Source organism: Protopterus annectens, chromosome 11.part0, assembly GCF_019279795.1.
Source record: "Protopterus annectens isolate FY-2018-M chromosome 11.part0, PAN1.0, whole genome shotgun sequence".
NCBI classification, from domain to species: Eukaryota; Metazoa; Chordata; order Ceratodontiformes; family Protopteridae; genus Protopterus; species Protopterus annectens.
This window is the reverse complement of record NC_056745.1, coordinates 47,185,363-47,207,273: the sequence shown is the minus strand read 5'-3', so window position 1 is coordinate 47,207,273 and position 21,911 is coordinate 47,185,363. Positions and strand designations below refer to the sequence as shown.

The following is a 21,911-nucleotide window of genomic DNA, read 5'->3' as shown; positions in this document are numbered from 1 at the left end:
ATCAGTCTAGCACCTAGTCAAGGTTTCTTTCAGATGATCCATCGAACGGGAATTAGTGAACTTTAAAGGGTCGTTGCATAGCCACATCCAGGCATGCCTGCGTAAGGCCACTCCTGTCCCTGTGGCCCTGCTCGCTCCATCAGCCGAAAGGAGGTGCATGGAGGAGTTAGCTATGGAGTTCAGGTCAGCAGCTGAGTGTGTTCTTGTTCTAAAACCCGCATGCTGTGTAGGATCCTCAACATATCAGCTTCTTTGATCAAGTCTCTTTGAAGGTAAAATGGCATAGGTAGTTCAGCGAACGATTGCAAAGGTCGCTGACGAGAACATCCGCTTCCCTGTCCATAGACCTAGATTCCTTGTTAGGTGGATGGACAGGCACTGGAAGGATCAGTCTTTTCCTTCTTAGGCAGCAGCAACCACCATAGCATCCACAGAAACTCCTTTTGTCAGAAATTGTTTGCCTGCTGGTGCCGTGATAAATTTTGAGGGTCTCCTGAGTGGGGTCCACTGAATCAGGAGCCCCATGCCTTTTGCTACCACCTGCAAGGGGAGACACCCAGGAGGTGGAAGGGCAAGAGCCAACGCCTCAAGATACACAGATTCATCCTCGAAGGGTTGAGGGCTGGCCAATTTCCCCTCTGTTTGAGGATTTCTAGAATGTCTGCAAAGGAGACATCTTCAGAAGGGGAACCCTCGGAATCCTAAATCTGTGTCAGAGGTGGACTCAGGTGAGTCTATGCTTCCTCTACACTTTCTCTTCCGAGGGGCTCTTCTGCCAATTCAGGAGAGGCCTCGGAAGAGAGATGATGAGAGGGGGGATTCCTGAGATCTGGCTCTCTGCGGTCTGGGATGAGGGAGTGAGTAGACTTGACCTGAGGCACCGGAGCCGACTGTGGAGTTGAACCAGGTTCCAACACACCGCATGACCTCGACGCACCCCTGTCAGGCAGAGCCAGAGGTCCCCGCCCGAGAAGCTGAAAACCTCCCGACAGTGATGGCTCCGGCCGAGCCACCACAGTCTCGGGAGCTCAAAGGAGTCGGAGGAGGAACATAATGAGGAACAGGGTCAGGCATCGACTGATGAGTCGGGCTCTGAAGCATTTTGGGCCAGTGCCTCGACTTAAGAAGTCGACTCACTACCCTCTGAAGGTCATGGTCAAAGCCTCGATGACCTAGGCGTGAGATCTATGGCTCCGTTCAGACAGCAAGGCGAATGAAGGGAGGGGACGTGACCTGGACCTCTTTCTAGATCTGTCGGAGCCGACACAGGAATTAACACCTCGGCTCCAGCCGGAGCCGAGAAACCACAGAAGCTGCAGTCTGAGACTCATCGGCTCCAGCCGGAGCCGATGTAGAAGGAGGTTTCGAAGCCTTAGGCCTCCACTCAGTAGCTGGAGCCGAGGACCTAGAAGCCTTAGAGGGTTTTCGAAGAAACAGTAAGGGAACCCTCAGGCTTGAGTAAACCTCTCAAAATAAGTTTATTTTTTCTTTCCTGCAGGACTCTGGGGCTGAAGCCATGGCATACAGCACAAGAGTCCTCCTGGTGCAAAGGTCCCAGGCAGTAAACACAAGAAGTGTGACCGTCTGTCAGAGACATTTTCTGACAGCACGAGTCACACTTCTTGAAGCCTGAGACCTTTGAATCCTTGGACATTATCAAGGATCTAAGTGTAACCACACAAAAAACACACACACCGATTACACTAAAAAGAAAGTTAAGTAAATTATACTAATTAAACTATTTAGATAGCTTAAGTATAAAAAATATCCCTAACACAACACAAGCACTCCACTAGGGATAGCAGGGCCCGAAGGCCTAGGGGAAGAACTTTTAAGTTCTTGAGGGAAAAAAAATGTGAATAAAGAATAAAGGGGTGAAATACACTAAACTAAGGGAAAAATGAACAATTTAGTAAAGAAAAGGGGATTTAAACTAGTTTAAATCGACTGATTAAACTACTGACCTGAGCCGGTAGAAAAACAACACCTCGATCGCTGTAGCGGCAAACGAGATCTGAGGTAACTCACGCCTAGCATTGTGGGATATAAGGGGAGCCTCGAGCTGGTGGAACCAACTCTCGAGCTTTTAGAGTGGCCGAGTCGGAGCCAAGGTCGGCTCCGAACCCATCCAGCAAGAATGAAGGCGAGATAGACAACTTAACATGTAGATGATTGGACTTCCTGACTGACTCGAAGGAGTAGGAACCGTGAGAACTCCTGTCTGAAATTGCTCCATAAAGAACTTCCTCATCATCCTGTCCACATCTGCTTCTGTGAGACTCCTGGAAGAATGAGAAGATACCACGGAAGGTAATTTGGACCGTCTCTCTAAAAAGGGAGAGGGCACTCTGGATGGAACTGGATCCAGACTTGAAGAGTAAGTTGTCCTTGATAGAGGTTTTTGATCCAAGGGCATATAATCCAATGCAGGCTTAACCTGATCTGATGAGGGTCGGAACGTAAGCAATTTTGGAGCCAGCTTCTCTTTTTTCTTCCTAGGCTCCGTTGAAGAAGAGGCTGGAGACTCAGAAGACTGAGATCTCTTGGTAGGGTCTCTAGATTTGTGTTTGGGGAATTGAACCCCAGCAATGGCTTCAGAAAATGAAAATGGCAGTAATCCTTTTAAAAGCAACTTATTATTCCTGTCTGCCAGAGCTCTTGGAGTGAACCCAGGACAGACACTAGAATCCTGATTTAAGTGGTCTGGACCCAAGCAATATACGCAGAGATAGTGAGCACCTGAATAAGGCAACTTATGCCCACACGTCTCACGTTTTTTAAATCCTGACAGACCTTTCTCAGACATTTTCTCAAGAAATGGTTATCGTAACCAGAAAAGAGAGAAACTAAGCTTTTGTTTAGTAGAAAGAAAAGGAAAGGTAAATTACCAATGATGATAATAAACAGCTACAAAATGCTTATATAAAGAGACAAGAACACCAACTATTGTAATTAAAGACTAACACACTAAAGTGTAATAAAGGTAAAGGGAAGGAAAGTTAGGTGATGGTGGGGAGGTTTGTACTGAAAGTGTAAGGAAAGAGACAGTAGAAACAACACAGAATTAAAGTCAAAGCTTAAAGATTCAAGAAGTCGTTTATAAGAAGCTTTTAGAAAAGAAGTATCAAAAATGAACTCCTCTCCCAGTGAAGACTCAAGAGCTGGAGCTGATCACATCTAAATGCTAAGGCGGCAAACGAGATCGGAGAGATGTTAGGGGTGGTGCATTATGGGTAGAGAAGGAGCCTGAGAGTTTGTTGAAGGCCATGAGCTAGTATAACAGCCAAGTTGGATCCAAGGATAGGATCCAATCCCATTAGTTCAGGAAGAATGAAAATTGACAAAAATCAGATCAGTAGTTCACAACAAACTGTCAAGACAAATGCTTATGAGGATACATAAATCATATCTGGGAATACTGCTTGCTTCTTAATCAATGCTCCTTCCCAAAAACAGCAAACACTTCTGAGGTTTGGGATGGAAATGAAAGAAAAAATAACCTCAGTTATATATTTGAATTTGTTGCTGTCATGCATAAACATCACAGATAAGTACTAAGCCTTATGTCCTTGCGGATCATTTTAAGCCTAGCCAGTTTCCACTTTTGTACTTGAAATTACCTATCCCATTTGGTTATAGATCGGCCTTACCCATCCCATAGTCAATAAATATATACATATTACCCCTAATGACAATAACTGGGATTACACCATAGATAACAAGAAGAGACCCATGCATAGTACAAAATATTTAGGAGCTGCCTCTGTCCATTGGTAGTATAGGGTGTAGTCTTGGAGTAAATTTATGTTTCCCACCAACAGATCTAACTTCTTGTTGAATATAGACAGGGATGAGATTTATCTTATGTGGATGAGGAGTCTGTTCCACAGCAGCAGTACCCCCTGCGAGATACCCCTGTCCCTCAAAACCATTCTCTTGAAGTTTCAGAAGAGGTTTAGATCCCTAGACCGAGCATTTCTGATGCCATCAGATTTGAGCATGCCTCCTTATTCCTATTTTCAAAAGGATGACAACTTCTGTATATCTCTAATGCTAGACTGGGACTAAAGTGAAACAACAATTGGTTACAGTAACATATTTCAACTAGTTGTTATCAGATGTATATACTCAGCATGCCTCCTTGTCCCTACCACCATAAAACAGCCACCAGCACATATATTTGATATTTTTTTTAATTTTCTTTGTAAAGTATCACAGTAACAACCTATTACTCCTAGCAAATGCATTGCACCTAGACACACTAAAACAACAGTCTGTGTGAACCTTTGAGGTCTGACTGTTAGGAAAGTTAAAGAAACAATAACCACAATGTCCCCAGCCCCCACAAAAGCTATATATCAACCTTCTGTGTACATGCCTACCGTTTAACTGTGTGCAAAGTAAAAGAAAGAATGACAGCAAAGAGACTGCAGAGACATCTGTGCACGTCTGAGCACAGCCAGCTTTAGCCTAAGGGAAGCCCAGGTCAGGACATCAGGATGGGGCATCTTCACTAGGCCTTTGTCAAAAGCTCCTTATAAAGCTGAGGAATATGGAGGGTCTCCATGTCCACAGAAGCTCTGAGGGTCTACATATTCAGTGATGCACTTTAAGCCATATTTATGAAAGATAATTGATTGTTAACTTTTTTGTAACTGCTACACAGAATAGTTATGTAATACCCTCCCTCACTGTGCATCCACAGATAAAATCAGTGATATTTCTTTCCACACGCATATATACAAACTAACATACTACTCTTCACACGCTTGGTCTATCACAAGATGCATTGATATTTTTTCACACAAGCACACACACAGCCCTTAATAAGCCAGGTCTATCACAAGCATGTGCACACACACACACACACACACACACACACACACACACACACACACACACTTCTAGCGGTCCATCTAGGGCAGTCAGGTTGCACTGGACTCCTACAAGAACCTCAGGAACAACCAATGTCATCTCCCACGTTTACTAGGCAAAGAGGAAAAGAAGTGGACTGACATTCCCTTCTTCTGTATCACATACACACTGCACAAACACCTACAAACAATTTATGGCATTGATAAAACAGCTCACACGTCTTTGGAATGTGAACGAACACCTAAGTACCCAGAGAAAAAGCAAATGAACACAGGAAGGACATGCATGTATGTACAGAAGGCACACCAGCTAAGAACTGAACCAGAAAACCTTTTGTTGTGACGTGAACATGTTACTCCCTGCACCACTGAGTCACCCTTCACAGCTGACTATAGGTAAATCTGAGGAATGCCAATTCACAAATGGCAGGTCTTTGGGATTTTAACCAGATAACCAAGGCCTGTGACATTGATATGCAACTCTCTGCACCACTATGCCAATAATCATCTGCTTTCACTCACATTCTGCCCAGGACACCAAAGATTGCCAGTTATTGTATGCATGTCTGATGTTCGACTATGATGGAAAATTAAAGAAATTATGGCCAACTTCGTTAATCAGCTACATTGCAACACCCTTCCACCCAAACCTGCACATATACACGCATAAATTGCAGCAATAACCATGTTACACTATTTCAGCAAAATACAATACACTAAGCGACAATGCTCCTGCCAATTCAGATCAGTGACTGCCTGGGCTGTGATCAACAACAGGAGGAAAATTGCATTTATCCACATATTGCCTTCATCCCTAGCAATTAATAACACTTTGTTGACCGCATGCACCTCAGATGTCTAACTGCAATAAAAAAGTCTCAACAATAATGTATTTTACACCAACACACAGTAGTCACATCCACTGTATCACCTCTCCCACAAACAAATGCACACATAAACAGTAATCAAAGCAATGATCATTTTATACTGATTTCAGCAAAATACAACACAATCAGTGATTCTGCTCCTGCAAGCAAGATCAGTGACTGTTTAATTCCGATCATCATCAGGGCAAATAACATTAATCCACAGACTGCTCTCATACCCATAAATTATACTCACTTTGCTGACTGTGTACATCTCAGACATCTGACTACAATAAACAAAAATCGATTCTATAATTTTACACAAACACATAAACCTCTTATCACAAGAATCAAAGACATAGCCAAAAGAAATGGGAGGAAAAAGGCCCAAAAATCAGGGACAGAGCAAGATCAGGGACTGTCTAATTCTGATCATAATCAGGGCAAACAACATTAATCCACAGACTGCTCCCATACCCATAAATTATACTCACTTTGCTAACTGTGTACATCTCAGACATCTGACTATAATAAACAAAAATTGATTCTATAATTTTACACAAACACATAAACCTCATCACAAGAATCAAAGACATAGCCAAAATAAATGGGAGGAAAAAGGCTCCAAAATCAGGGACAGATATAAAGAGTATTGCTAGAATAACATGGTTAGAATTAACATGCTTTTTCGGAACAATATCAAATCTGAAAGTCAAATGCCTGTCATTTACTGAATAAATCCTCAAGGATATGTCTGAACTGGCAATTTCAGCTCAGAATAGCAGAAAAATATGAGGTAAAATAAGGGACATTCTGCAAAACTAGGGATAGTCTCCACCTTACTCAAGAAATCTGTGTTAGTTTAAACAGTCCATTACCCATAAGATCTGGTTGCCTACCAGAAAAAAAAAAAAAAAAAAAACTTTGCTTCTACTATCAAATCCGTCTTAAGAGATCTACACCCCAACCACTAGATTTGATTTACCTGCTATTGATTAGGTGTTCAGTGCATCCACTCTTTTCGGTATAAACTTCAAAATACTCAGACTTTCAGATTCGATTCTCACCCAAGAGTTATAAAGCCAATCCTGACTGTGTAGCTCATTTATGAGACTGAGCTGGAAGCTTGACAATTACAGCAGTTAAAGGACACCTCTCTTCCAAACAGTCATAGAAAGCTACAATGGCAGTTTTTTCTGACTTTCACTCAATGACAGAAAACAAGAAAGCCAGAAAAGCTCCCCAGCTAAATGTTACACTAGGTGGCCACCTAATTTGCCTATGTGTATGGCTGTCTATGTATATACACACGCACATACATACATACACATTTTAACTTTTAGTTGTAGTTGTTTGTAGTTCCATTTTTCTGTTTACTTTTCATACCTTCATTCCTTCTATTCAGACGATCAGTATGTCTGTGTTTATGTTGTTTCTTTTCTAACAATAAACTTATCTTTGCCTCATAAGTTTTCTTTTTTGATATTAAGTTAATATAATCTGTTTCTCAGCGGGTCCCAGCAGCACAAAGGCTTAAAGCCCTCAATACGACCCAGACAACCCAAGCTTAAAAAAATAGCTTGGGCACTGGAAGAGCAGGAAGGTGGGAGGGTGTCAGTGAATGGTAACAGCTTGGGCACTGGAAGAGCAGGGGGGTATCAATGAGTGGTTAATGTGGTTTCATAAAGTTTGAAGCACGACAGTTTTTGACTCAGCTGATCAACTGCCACTTGCAAGGCACCAAAAAGCCTGGACACAGAATGTGGGCTTGAGGATCCTAAGCTAGTGATGGTAGACCTCATTAGCATGTGGATAGAAGCATGACTGTCTGCTAAAATAGAACACCCTGCAAAGATATGGGTACTCACATCACTAACAGCATTAGGGTTAGCTCCCTAACAGAAATGTCTTCATTGCAGGGATGCTGCCAATGGCAAAAACTACCTCTGTGGCTGCCTGGACATTGGTCCCTCCAGTTCTTGTTTCTGTGCTGGGGTTACCCACTATAGTGGAAGAGATGGGCTCAGGACTGACTGGGACTGACATTCAGGAAGTATAGGACTAAAAGCATGTCTGAATAAAACACACTAACAAAATACACACACACATACACTGCCTCCTATTTCTCTAACAAGAAATATATTTTTGTTAATTTTAATTTCTTACATCTCATTTGCGTGAGATGGATTTTTATAAGCACTTCCTCATTACTTATGCATTTTTCACCTATATTTAGATTCATCAGATGTCCTTTATCCAGCACATTCTAGGTTTCAATCACCTGTATACAATTGTTCATATTCTGCTTTCAATGCATCACTGCCCATGAGTTACATTTTCTATTTACCAGTGTTATTTTCTGTTTCTTCTCTCTCCTGTTACAACATATACTCATGCTCCCCATCACCTGTTCGACCACTCTGTAATCTCATAAAAAAAAATCACCACTTCAGATAGCCTACTGGAACGTCTTCTGCATTAGACACCTGCTGGGTTTCCTGCTTTGATATTTCAAGCTTGTTACAATGTTTGCCTGCTGTCTCCTTGTTTCCAATCTAAGGGCAACAGTGCCTACTGCCAGCATATCACAGCATTACAAGTCAAGCTATGATAGCACACCAAATCCCCTCATCACTCAGTTTGACTACATCCACTAAGCAACCTGGAAGAAAAGAAAACAAAACATACAAGGATACAAAAATTATGTACCTGACCTGTTTACAGGGAAAACTATTCACAGACGAATGAAGGAGAGGCTGGTCTATACACAGGAGGATGACAGCAAGGCAACAAGTACCCCCTGCAGAAAATGTCCTCTTGGATCAACTGATAAACTTAGTACAAATCTGTCTTTAGAAATCTTCTGCAGTAGGTTACAGTTGGTAAGAATCCCATGCAATGAAAGAAACCTCCTGGCGGGTCAAGAACAGAAAAAGGCCTAAAGACTAGGGCTCAGAAAGCTGAGTGCAGGAGGCATGAAAGCAAAATCCATGCAGTAACAACTGCTAGACTAAGCAGGGATAGTACAATGACCACAATGGATACATTTTTAAAGCAAGTGCTCTAAGCATAGGACCATGGCACAGTGCTCTTTGAATGAAGCATTCTCCAATGTGTGGTTTAGCACAGTGCTTCATGGAAAAAAACAGTGCATTTATAGGTTCATAGGTTGGTACTAGGCTATCAGCCCTAGGGCCTATACAAGCCTAGCCATAACAATTCCCTGGCTATTTCTTCCCACACTATTTACTTCCCTGGACCCCTGTCTAGCAGGGCGACTGACGTAATCCCCGGGGTGAATTTCCTTTCTCCCATCCAATCGTCAAGGTTCCTTTTGAAGAGGACCAAAGAGGCACTCTGCTTGACATGTATGGGCAGTCTATTCCAGAGTCTGGGGAGTCTCTGGGTCAGGAACCTATCCCTCCAGCATGTTTTGTTTATTGTAATGACAAGGTTTAGATCCCTGGAGCGTGTGGCTCTGAGGGATTGGGATTCATTTAAGTGTAGCATGTCCAACAGCTCTGGGTTTGACATGGCCTTGTATGTTAAGCAGAGATCGCCTCTGAGTAGACGATATGCGACAGAGTATAGCTGGAGATTTTTTAAGGCGGTCAGCGTAGGGCATCTGCTTTAGGCCTGTGATTCTTTTAGTGAGGTATTTCTGCGGCCTTTCCAACCCCTGAAAGAAACAGACAGATGATGAAAACGAAAACGATTTATCAATCTAAGTGAAAAGAGTTTTCTTAGTAAATGCCAGACCATCTCTATGTGGAGAGAGGAATGTGAATAAGTAATCTGTACTGCTGATCTTATGCACCCCATTCACGGTAAAACCTGAGGTAGCAATGCTTATCCAGACTATGAAAAGCTTATATTCAACCCCTGAAAGAAACAGACAGATGATGAGGTTGGTTTAAATTTAAGCTCCGATACCACCTTTGGCTGATTTCACTGTTGTTGTTCTGGTAATTCATCTATTTTGGTTTTACCTCTTTACTTTTGTATTACACAGATTCACAACTCTGTGTACAAGCTAAAATGCAGTTGCAGGCTGCAATCGAACTAATAATCCGTTATTACTGTTCTTTAATTTATTTATCAACTTCCAAAGTTCACACAACGTTATCTGTATATTTACTTACTTCATGCCTAGTACCTTGCTTCAGCAATGCATTGACCTTAGTCTTACCATATCTCTGCTTAGTTTCTTGCCATACTATGTGAAAATTTACATATATGCATTGTATTGTATCCATTCTATATATTCCTTTATTACATGTTATGTAAATACTTCAGAAGTATGTATACTTAAAATGTGATCTGGATTTATCTTTGTTCTTACTATTTGTTTACTTAAACTTTTTTTTTTGGGAGCTTTTCTCCTCAGGTTTCTGCTGAAAAAGGGCTTCTAAGAACCCATACAGCCTAAGCCAGTTAACAACTATAAAAATAAATAAATAAATGCAGTTAGCTGGGAGGCCAGCAGGTGGCAGCATCACCAAGTACAAATGAGGCAGAAAAGCACTCCATTTAAAACTTTTATGTGCTAGAACACCATATAAACACTGGTGCACTGTCAAAGAACAGATGCAATCACCCAGTGAACAACTGACATGCAGGTACCAGATCAGAATAACTAAAGTAATTTCTAAATAACCACAAACAGCTCTTCAGCAGGACAGCAAGAAGTAAACCACAGTAAGGAAATAACGTTTTGAGCATCAGGCATACAGACAGACTATAAAGAAGACTACAGTGTTTCTTGACAACAGCTACTCTTTCACTAACGTTATGCAGAATGAACAGCAGAGCTGTTGCCATTTTCTGTCTCTGATTAAAATCACATCAGCAGCCATATAGCATACTCTCACACACTCATATGCTAGAACACATAAAATGGAAGAAATTACCATACTCCCTGTGACGACCGAGCCCTGGCCCAGCAATCAAGGAGCCTCAATCCTCACCACTAACACCAGGGAGGTTAGGTTGTCTCCAAGAAGAGAGGCAAGGATAACTAATACACACAGTAAAGTACAATTTCCCTTAAGTGCACACAGAGATCACAGTCAGTCTGGGGTTGGTTGCTCCCTTGCTCACCAGGTCCCCAATAAGACTCCCCACTGGCACAGCTATAGGGTCCAGGTCTCAGCCTAGCTGGGCAAGCTAAAACCTCCAGTACCCTCTCTGTCCAACCAGTGCTTCGTGTCCCTGCCAAGTAGCTGACACACCACACACAGACACACACAGACACACACACTTTGAGATAAGTATTTATACAACTTCACAAACACTCCTAGGAAAGGCTGACACAGATTCTCCAGCTGTGCCCCTTTACCCAGACCATATGGTAGTAATCCCTGCCACCACCCAGCTAATAATATCAGCTACTAAAAGGCCCTTAAAAGGGTGTCCAATTATTACTGTGCAATATTATTATCCAATGGTAATGTGACTATTCAGACTAGGATTATTGGAAGGGCTTAGACAGTAAACTCTATAAATATATAATGTACTCTAAAGCATAATTTATCTCTACATAAACCAGCCACAGGTAGAAGGTTTTAAAATTTTATTTATCATTTGTTGACCGGGAAAGTCCGACTAGGTTCCACAGAGCCTGTTTTCAGCGGAGGCCCAGGGAGAAATGCTCCAGATGCATGTCTTTGGAATGTGGGAGGAAACTGGAGTACCCGGAGGAAACCCACGCGAACACAGGGAGAACATGCAAACTCCACACAGAAGGCACCCCAGCCGAGAATCGAACCGGTGAACCTCTTGCTGTGAGGCAACAACGTTAACCGCTGCACCACTGCGCCGCCCTATTTAATAATAAATAATTAAAACACAAGACAAAACTACTACACCACAGAGATATCTAAGAGTTCAGAGATCACACAGAAACTTAAAATAATACAGTAGGACAGGTCTGATTTCAAAGAAAAATACCTAATTAATCTTTACTAGCTTTAACTATTCCTACAAGAAACCACAGTGCTAAACCTTACATGTGAGCATAAGGCAGAGTGCTGAGTTAGATATCCAAGATCAAAATGCTCCCAGTCTCTTGTGAGAAATAGTCTTTAAACATTACTATAACAAACATGTCTCTAAGGCCCTCCCAAATTACATAATTTCTGACACTTAGGTTTTCCCAGTATTCACATTGCATCATCTTAACACCTGGTCTGAGTTCTCAGGCCACAAACTGCATTATTTAGCAATCTAACACCTGCTCAGAAACTTACAACAATACAAGGCATTTCACATGTACAGTCTACCAGATACTAGAGCAATAAAGCACCTTCCACATGTAAATTCTGGTCATAAACTTTAGCCTTAAAACAATGGGCATTAAACCTTCATCCAGACGCACTGGAGCCAATTCTAACATGAAAGAGTCACAACATGCTTCACTGGGACAGTAGAGTGCAATGTTGTCACATATTTTGCAGTTCCACATTTCAAAGTATCCTTTTACACTCAAGAAACATGCCTGTATTTTACATTTATTTACAAATGCCAGAATTATATATCAAATTCTATTTGACTAAGCTGGCAGCCTTCACCCATCTCTCCCCAATCGTCACACCCCCAACAAAAACAGTCAGGGAATAAAGAGTCGTAACACTGTTATGGAAATCAACAATCATCATCAAAGTACCTTACATGGCTACAGAACTCCCCCTTCCCCTTTTCTTCTGTTGTAAATTCAGCATCATCTTCAGGTAGAATTCCAAACAATTTATCCTTGTATCCCACAGGAATGAAGAGACATTTGCAAGCATATCATTCAAATAATGCCAGGTAAAAGTACAGATGGAATATCAGCTCTCAGCTTCACAAATGTTACCACCAGACTTCCCTAAAGAAAGCTAATATGCTACCAGCATTACAGAAAAGTTTCTGACCTGCTGAAAATTGTTTATTTATGTATTCTTACAAAGAAGCAGAAAAATGTACAACTTAAAAGCAAGTTCACTTTGCTCTTCTTAGAAACTGCTGTACCAAGTCTATACTGAGCAAAGGAAACAAAAACCTGGCAATCGTTTTTACAAGGCTTTGCAAATGGAATACAAAAACATAGTACCTATGAGAATCTATCATATGGAAAATCTTTTCACCTAACTTCTGAGGCTGGGGATAGCAACAAAACAGTGGAATATTTTGATGAAAAGAAATGAGCAACATACTCCTAAGCACATAAGAGGATTATGAAACTGTTATGAAATTAAAATCCTACTTTTATGAAACACTGTATGGGTTATAATTCCTCCATTTGAAGATAAACCTGGACTCAAAGGATTATTCAGAAGAATAAAGTGCATTTTTCAGCTGTCCTTTTGATTATCATCTACACATATTTATAATTTCTGGACTCTCGTAAATGGACACTGTCATACCTGTCCTCAGTAATGCAACAAAAAATTCATTCCGGAGGTTACCCATATGCGGTAAGACACCTAGGTATACCATAATGAGTCCTGCACTTAACTTGGTGATTTTTGTTTTTGCTATATCCCCTCTAGACCAGCACTCTATAGCATCTCTCCATTCTTTTAATACAGGGACTGAGGCAAACCTTTACTACTGCATATTTTACTATTAGCCTATTTCTGATATTCAGTGTTATCTTCTGCAACAGTTTCAAATGGATCCTGCTGAATGAGCCATTTGCTACTGCATTTTTGTACACCCCCCCCTTGATGTTGTATTAACACTGAGACAAAGATAGTACAGTTGTGTACACTTACCATAAATGTAGACGTTCGAGTGTATTCACTGTTGCAGTAATCACATTTGTGTTCTCTGCCTGCAGGTAGCACTTAGTCGGCCTGAATACCAGAGTCTTGGGATTTCTGCGTCAGATGCTGTCACTTCTTCCATGACTTCAGGTCATCAGGGGTATAAGACATGCAGCCGACGCTATTACATCAGTTTTTCTTGCCCCATATGTCAGGAGCCCCCACAATAGGAAGCAATTACATGGTGTGGAACACCCCCAGTAGAAAGTAAATACCAACGTTATAAGATATGGACAAACAAAAAAGAATAGGTAGAAGTATAGAGAAGTCAGGGGGCTGGAGGGAGGATAACCAGGACTGCAACAGTGAAAACACTTGAACATCTACATTTATGGTAAGTATACACAACTGTACTATGTTTTTCATCTTTCACTGTTGCAGTCATCACTCTTGGGTTGATTCCCAAAGCTGAGGATGGGTGGAGGCAGTCAAGAAGCATTAGGGCTGGCAAGCAGGCCCTGTAAGACTGCTGTGGCAAATCCAGCTCTGTATTTAGAAAAGATAGGTAAGTGGTAATGCTTGGTAAAGGTGTGTACAGAGCTCCAGGTTGCAGCTTTCAGGATGTCCCTGGTAGGAACTCCCCTGAGAAATGCTGTAGAGGTTGATGTAGCCCTACTGGAATGTGTTCTGATCCCCTGTGGGGCAGATTTCCCATGGTGTTTGTAGCAGAAATTGATGCAGTGTGCTATCCATTTAGAAATGGTTTGCTTTGAAATGACCTTGCCCTCTGCCCCTTTAGCAAAGCTGACTAGCAGCTGGTCAGATTTTCTGAAAGGTTTAGTCCTGTCCAGATAGAACCTAAGCTGCCTGTGCACGTTGAGGGAGTGCAGGATCCTTTCCCCTTTATTCTGAGAATTAGGGAAAAAGGTTGGCAAATGAATGGATTGGTTTAAAGCCACACTAGATACCACCTTGGGCATAAATGATGGGTTAGTCCTGAGGGAAACCCTGTCCTCATGGAAGATAATGAAGGTTTCCAATGTCATAAGGGCCTGCAATTCAGACACTCTTCTTGCTGAAGTGATGGTTAAAAATAAAGCTGTTTTCCAGGAGAGGAATTTTAACTCTGCTGAAGCAGCAGGTTCAAAGGGTGGAAGCGTGAGTTTTTCCAATATAAAGTTAAGGTCCCAGGCTGGAGTGGGAGCTCTCCTGGGGGGTCTTAAATTTTTGGCTCCTATCAGGAACTGTTTGACCAGAGGATGAGAGAAAAGGGGTGGCTCAGTATTTTAATGAGCTGAGATGGCCGAGGCATGAATCTTAATTGAAGAGAAGGATAGGCCTTTGTGGAGCAGTTCTGTTAAGTAATCTAGTATATGAGGTAAGCTGGGCACAGTTGTGTCCATCTTGAGACTGGCTCCAAGAACAGTATCTTTTCCACTTCTCTGAATAGGATTTTCTAGTACTAGGCCTCCTTGCCTCAAGGATGACATCCAGCACCTGTTTACTGAAGGTTGCTGGTGATGAGTTCAGGGGATGAGCCAGGCTGCTAGGTTCAGGATTTGTAGCGGAGGATGCAGAATCTGGCCCTCCTGCTGCAACAGCAGGAAGCGGGTTTGAGGAAGGTGCCATGGTGGCAGTACTGTCAGACTGCGCAAAAGTGGGTACCAGTGCTGGCATGGCCAGTCTGGTGCAATAAGGATTGTCCTTAGCTTGTCCTATTTGATCTTTAGTAGAACCTTCGAGAGGAGGGGCAGAGGGGGAAAGGCATAGATTGAGAGGTTTTCCCGTGTAAAGGACAGGGCATCCACTTTTCATACTTGGCTGTAGAGTTCTGGTGCAATATTTGCTCAATTGATAGTTCTGAGGGGAAGCAAAGAGGTCCACCTCCTGTGCCCCCCACCTGTGGATCAAAAGCTTGAATGATTTGGGTTCCAGTTTCCACTCGTGTGGGTCCATTAGATTTCTGCTTAAGTCGTCTGTCAGTGAATTTAGTTTGCCTGGCAGGAATTGAGCTTGCAGGTGCACTTGATTGCTCAAGGCTGTGTTCCACACAGCCATGGCTAACCTGCAGAGTGGGTAGGAATGGGTTCCCCCCTGCTTGTTTTATGCACCACATCACTGTGGTGTTGTCTGTCTTTATCAATAGTTGCCCTGGAAGAATAAGGCATTTGAAGGCTGTCAGAGCATTCCGTACAGCTAACATTTCTTTTTGATTGATATGCAGGTGCATTTGCTTTGGGCTCCATTTGCCTTGAATGCATTGTCCTGCCATGTGAGCCCCCCATGCATAGTCTGATGCGTCTGTTGTTAGGGTTTGGGTGGCAGGGGGTTGAGTGAAAGGGATTCCTTTGTTGTGGTGGCAGGCCTCTGCCCACCAAAGGAACTCTGCCCTTAGGCAAGGAATGATAGGAATCATTGTTTCCAGGTCCTGAGAATGTTGACACAGAAACTTTTTAAGTACCATTGAAGTTTCCTCATATGCAGTCTTGCATATGGAATTAGTAGAATGCAAGAGGCCATGAACCCTACGGCTTGCAGTACTTTTCTTGCAGATAGCTGGGTTTTGGTGGCCAGTAGACTGAAGTAGTTTGTCAAATAAATTTGTTTTTCTGGAGTGAGGAATGCCATCTGGGAAGCTGTGTTCAAGCTTGCTCCTAGGAATACAATCTGTTGACTGGGTACCAGATGTGATTTTTTTCCGTTGATGGTGTACCCCAGTGAAGTGAGAAGTCTCTTTACAAAGGTGCTGGAGTAGCAATTCCTGACTGTCCGCCTGAATCAGGCAATCGTCCAAGTATGGGTAAATTTGAGTTTTTCTCTGCCTGCAATATGCAATGGCTGGAGCTAGGCATTTTGTGAATACCGTGGGCGCAGTAGATAAGCCAAAGGGAAGTGCAGAGAACTGATACTGCATAGAGCCTTCTCTGAAATGTAGATATTTCCTGCAAGATTCCCTTATGGGGATGTGCAGATAAGCTTCTTTTAAGTCTAGGGTGGCTAGCTAGGAGTCCTTGGCTAGCATGGGAAGCAGCTGTTGGACAGTAAGCATTTTGAATCTTGGAACCACCAGGAAGGTGTTGAAAATAGACAGATCCAGGATAGGGCACCAAGAGTTTTCTTTTCTGGGCACCAGAAACAGTCTGGAGTAAAAACCTTGTCCCTTTTGCTCTGCTGGGACAGGCTGAATAGCCTTGATACTGAGAAGAGAAAGTACTTGCTTTTGGGGGAGGAGGTCTGGCCATGCGCTTAGGGTTGGCAGTGAGTGGAAGTAGAATCTGTATCCCTGGGATACAATGTTCAAGACCCATCTATCCTGGGTGATGTACTCCCAGTTTTTTGCATGCAGGGCAAGTTTTCCTCCTAAGGGTGCAAGTACTTGGGCAAGGCTTGGAAGAGTTAAGGATAAGTCACTGCGAAAGTTTACCATAGGATGATGGCTTACTACTCCCTGTTTTAGAGGTGGGAGCACTCCATTGCTTAGATCTGTGCATACCCTGACACTGTAATCTTGGTGGTCTGCTGCCCCTGGGTTTGGACTGAGAAGGTCTGGGAGGGACTGGAAAGGACCACTTTTTAGAAGGCCAATGCCTACCGAATCTAGGTGGCTGTACCTGAAGATTTGTTCCTTAAACCAAGCATGCCTTGTAAGAACAGACCCAGTGACATCAGCCCTGCAAGATGCTTCTAAGGCATCAAAACCACATTGCAAAGTATGTTTTCAAACTTAGTTAGCAGAATGCATGAACTCTTGTAACTCTTTATGTTCTGCACAATCAGGAATCAACATAATCTTCTGTTTAATTAGCTCCATAACATGTTGCTGATACTTTAACATACGAAACTGGCAATTTAAAGCCCTGATGGCAAGAGCAGCAGAGGTGTATACCTTCTTACCCCATCTGTCTAAAGCCCTAGAGTCCCTGTCCGAAGGGGTAGGGTTTTTGGCTGTTGTAGCCTTAATGCCTTTAGGTCCCTGGGAAATGGTATCTGGATCCGCAGCAGGATTCTTAAAGAGGAAGTTGTGGGAGTCAGGTACTCTGTAGTACCTGTCAGGTTTCCTGGGAGCTGGAGGCAAAGTATCAGGAGTAAGGCTGGATTCCAAAAAGACATCTTCTACAATATCCAGAACAGGAGAGATAGCTAGAGGCCTGTGCTGAGGCAAGTTTAAAAATTCCCTGAGTCTCTTTTTGGACTGTGGGTAGTCCTGGCACTCCCAGCGGAAATGCTCTCTAAGGGTATGCAGGGTTTCACCAAAAGAAAAATCTTCTGGTGGGGAAGCAGAAGGAATGGAATCCTCTGCATCAGAATCCTCATAGGTAGATAAGGGTATGTCCTGCTAATCAGAAGGATCAGCGTCAACAGATTCATGATCTGAAGAATAAGAAGGAAAATCAGTTCTTGGTCTTTTTGAGGGGGAAGGCTGGCTTCCCCTAATTAAAGTAATAAGATCTTCAGCCATTCTAAGCATTTGTTTCTGAGGCATGTGGGCCTGAGAATGCGCTTTGGTCGTCGGTTAACTAGGCATATTGCAAACTCTGGGCCTGAGAAATTTGGTATTTTTGGTTTGAAAAGAAGTCGTTGGTTTAATATGAACATCGGAAGGCCTGAATACACCCTCAGAAGCCGATGCCTGCACAGCGGCTCCGGACCCATCCAAGGTAGTGACAGCTGCAGGTTCCACAGTCGAAGAAGCATCTCGCGGCATACCGGACTCCAAATGGGTCTCAGTAGAGGCCTGCAAATCTGCAGAAGTGGGTATCAGGGGCTGCAAAAGCACCTCACTGAGGTCTGGCGGACTGGCAACTAGCTTAATGGAAGCGTCGTCGATAGTTTTGGACCTATGCGGTCTGTCTCTGTCTTTATCCTGATGTTTTTTTCTGAAGATCGGTAGTCGAATGGCTTATCGAAGCCATTTCGGAATATGGAGAATGAGAGCAAAAGAATTTAGTGATAAAAATAGCCCAACGATGAATAGTTCGGGCATTGAACAAGGCACAACACCGACATCGAGGAATGTCATGGTCTGGGCCTAAACAGGTGACTCAGTAAGAATGAAAATCTCTGTGAGGTATTTGCTTTCCACAGGCAAGACAATTATTAACTTTCTGACATCGGTTAGAGCAAGAAAAAAGGATCCCCAACAGGGTACTTATCTTTTAGAAGACTTCAGGTCTGAAACTCAAAAAATGAAAATTTCAGGAGGCGGTTGACCGGCACTTGCAAACTGCTTTTGCTTCGGACACTGCACGGCAAGAAAAGCTGATGTAATGACGTTAGCTGCATGTTTTATATCCCTGACGACCTGACGTCATGGAAGAAGCAACAGCATCCGACGAGAAATCCCAAGACTCTGGTATTCAGGATGACTGAGGGCTACATGCAGGCAGATAACCCAAATGTGATGACTGCAACAGTGAAACACGAAGAAAATCTCCTGATTGACAATGTGTGAAAGTCTGGCTTCACCTCCCCCCCAGACTGGGGCCACCTATTAAGAGGTTAGAATGTAACTGAGTGTAGTACTTGGTGTGGTGTCATTCTTGGTGCTTTACTGGGAATTTCTCTTAAATCCTATATCCCTCATTCTCATAGCCATGTTGTCTGTTACAAAAGCACAGACTACAGGCCGGACTTTGCTTATACAAGTGTGCCAATTTGACCTGCAGTGCAAGCAGCATTGCATGGCATGTGTCACACAGTCTCCTGTTTTACATATACTCATCTGTCTTTCACCAGGTGGCAGTGCAGCATTAGGCCTTACTACTTCCTTCCCCCAGAGATGAGCAAGCCACAATGGCAATCCATTCCTAATCTCCACAGGCTGCTCCCCCATAATCTGATCAGCTAACTAATATACGATCATTTGGATCATACTCATGGCCCCATAACTTTACAAAGCTCAGCCATTTTTTCATACATTCCTGCTACACCAAATCCCACCAAATGCATCTTCAGTGCATCCAGGAACGTCTTCAAATGGTAGAAATGCACCCTGCCATAAAGCACTATTAATGTCCTGTTTGTTGTATGACAGGCCACAGAGCAGTACAATCTTTAAAAGACATAAAACATTTGTCATTAGTTCTCACATTACATCATGGCCCATAAACTCAAACTGTCAGCATTTTCCTTGCAGACTAGAATTTACTCATTAGGACTTTCTGCCTGACTGAGCTAAAACTTCTCTTGCTAAATCTTGTCATCACAATTAGCAGCACAGTAAACAAGAAATGTAGTGCTGAGCTATTACACTCCATCCTGTTGAGGTTTTATATGCAGACCGAGCATTTGTTTACTTCCAAACTAACTTACCTGGTGTAAGGGATATGCAGCAGAAGCCTCCTCCTCTGCCGTTACTACATGAATCTGTAAAAAAACACAGTAATACAATCAGCAGACTTTGCAGTGTGTTTACAGTGGTACAATAAGCAGGCTTTGCAGCGTGTTTACAGTGGTACAATAAGCAGGCTTTACAGGGTGTTTACAGTGGTACAATAAGCAGGCTTTGTAGCGTGTTTACAGTGGTACAATAAGCAGGCTTTGCAGTGTGTTTACAGTGGTACAATAAGCAGGCTTTGCAGCATGTTTACAGTGGTACAATAAGCAGGCTTTGCAGCGTGTTTACAGTGGTACAATAAGCAGGCTTTGCAGTGTGTTTACAGCGGTACAATAAGCAGGCTTTGCAGCGTGTTTCAGTGCAGCATATTCATTCACAGTATCTGCTGTTAACAAAGCTGCAGTTACATGCGTAAAAGTAAACTTTGGCTCTGGTCTTTGAATGACATTCAATGGTGATGTCAATGAGGTAGGTTGGTTTATGGAAAAGGTGCACAAATTTAAAAAAAGAAAAAGAAAAACACTACAGAATTTTCATATTTTGTTGACGCTACCAGTCTTAAGCTGAACATATTTTATTGTTCTCCATTTCAGGTGCACTCTGGACATCGTCTTTATTATAAGGGGCAGGGTGCTACACAGCGCAGTACAGAAACAGTGAAATATAAGACATGTACTGTGACACTACTCAGAAGAAGGTGCTATATGTCACAATTTCCTGGGTTACGGTCAACTGCATGGATTACCTCAACTCAAGTCAAAGTTGCTCAGGCATTAACAGCTGTAGACGCCAGTTATTTGTGTTTCATTGCTCGCTTCTCAAAGAAGCAAGGTTGTTAACATATGCACGACATGTGGGTGATCAAAGGTCAAAATGTCTTGGAAAACAGAGATAATTAACAGGTAAGGAAAACCCATCTCTCTCTCTCTTTATGGGAAGTGCAGTAACCTCTAAGTGAGAATAATGATGTATGGGGAGGGGGGGACAAAGTCCTTTGCATTAGGTGCAGGTGGGATTTCCCTTCCCTGCATAAACACTAAAGCATCACAATAACAATATGATGAGCTTCAGCACATGCATTATAAGATTACATGTACTCAAGTTGTCATTTATGGGTTACTGTGAATAAGCTAGTGTGACAGGAGTTCTGATGAGTCAAGCAGATGTACTGGATCTCTATGACTTGACTTAATTCTCCATATCATCCCAACCCATTGATCATCCTTTGCTACAAAAGCCGGACAGATACTGGCATATACAGACTACAAACCTCCAAAAGTTTTACTTCACAATTTAAGGTAATCTTATGGCATCCTTTGCAAATATTGCACTTAGTTTCTGCCTGTCTAGATTGTTTATTTCTGCTGCTCATGTTTACATTTTTGTTTTTGGTTGTTGGATTTTTTTTTTTTTTTACAGCTGCTTTAATAAGTTACTGGGAAACAATTATCGTGCTTTTTCAGAAAGCACACTTTATAAACTGGATCAAAATTCAAACAATCTAAGTTTAAAGGTTAAAAAAACTAAAGTATGTACTAAATATAATAAAACAATTTAAGGACAATAATAACACCACTTGGGCACCCAATGCTTAAAACTAGAAAGGGCTACTGATGAATAAAGGCCTGACATTCAGAGGTCCTGTGAGCTGAGGTGATGACCATAAAGAAAAAGAAGTTATGTACTTACCATAACGTTCCATGTGAGCTATTCATCTCTCCTTCATTCTTACTGACGGGTTCGGAGTCGATCCCTCGGCTCTGAGTCGGCCTACTACACAGCTCGAGGTCTTCAAATAGCTCAAGGCCAAGTCCCTATCCCATGATGCACCTAGAGTTACCTCAGATCTTGTTTGCTGCGTATAACAATACCATATGTCATTCTATCACTTCATAGGAGAAAGTACAGAAGGGTTGAGCAACCAGGATGGATCCCGCATCTTGGTCTTCTAAAAGCCCAGGAGGGGTAGGAGGGAGGGACGTAAGAATGAAGGTGAGATGAACAACTCACATGGAACGTTATGGTAAGTACATAACTCCTTTATGTGAAGTAGTTCTATCTCGTCGTTCATTCTTACTGATGGATAGCG

The 21,911-nt window shown here is 42.5% G+C and overlaps 1 protein-coding gene across 1 annotated transcript in view; it reads right to left on the bottom strand.

Moving 5' to 3' along the window:
• The window catches only part of PUS7L (pseudouridine synthase 7 like), a 364,500-nt gene that overhangs the window by 40,917 nt on the left and 301,672 nt on the right, over positions 1 to 21,911 (bottom strand). The window contains exon 8 of the mRNA XM_044087411.1: positions 19,798 to 19,851. Coding sequence (XP_043943346.1) covers positions 19,798 to 19,851 — 54 coding nt within the window. The remainder of the gene's footprint in view (positions 1 to 19,797; positions 19,852 to 21,911) is intronic.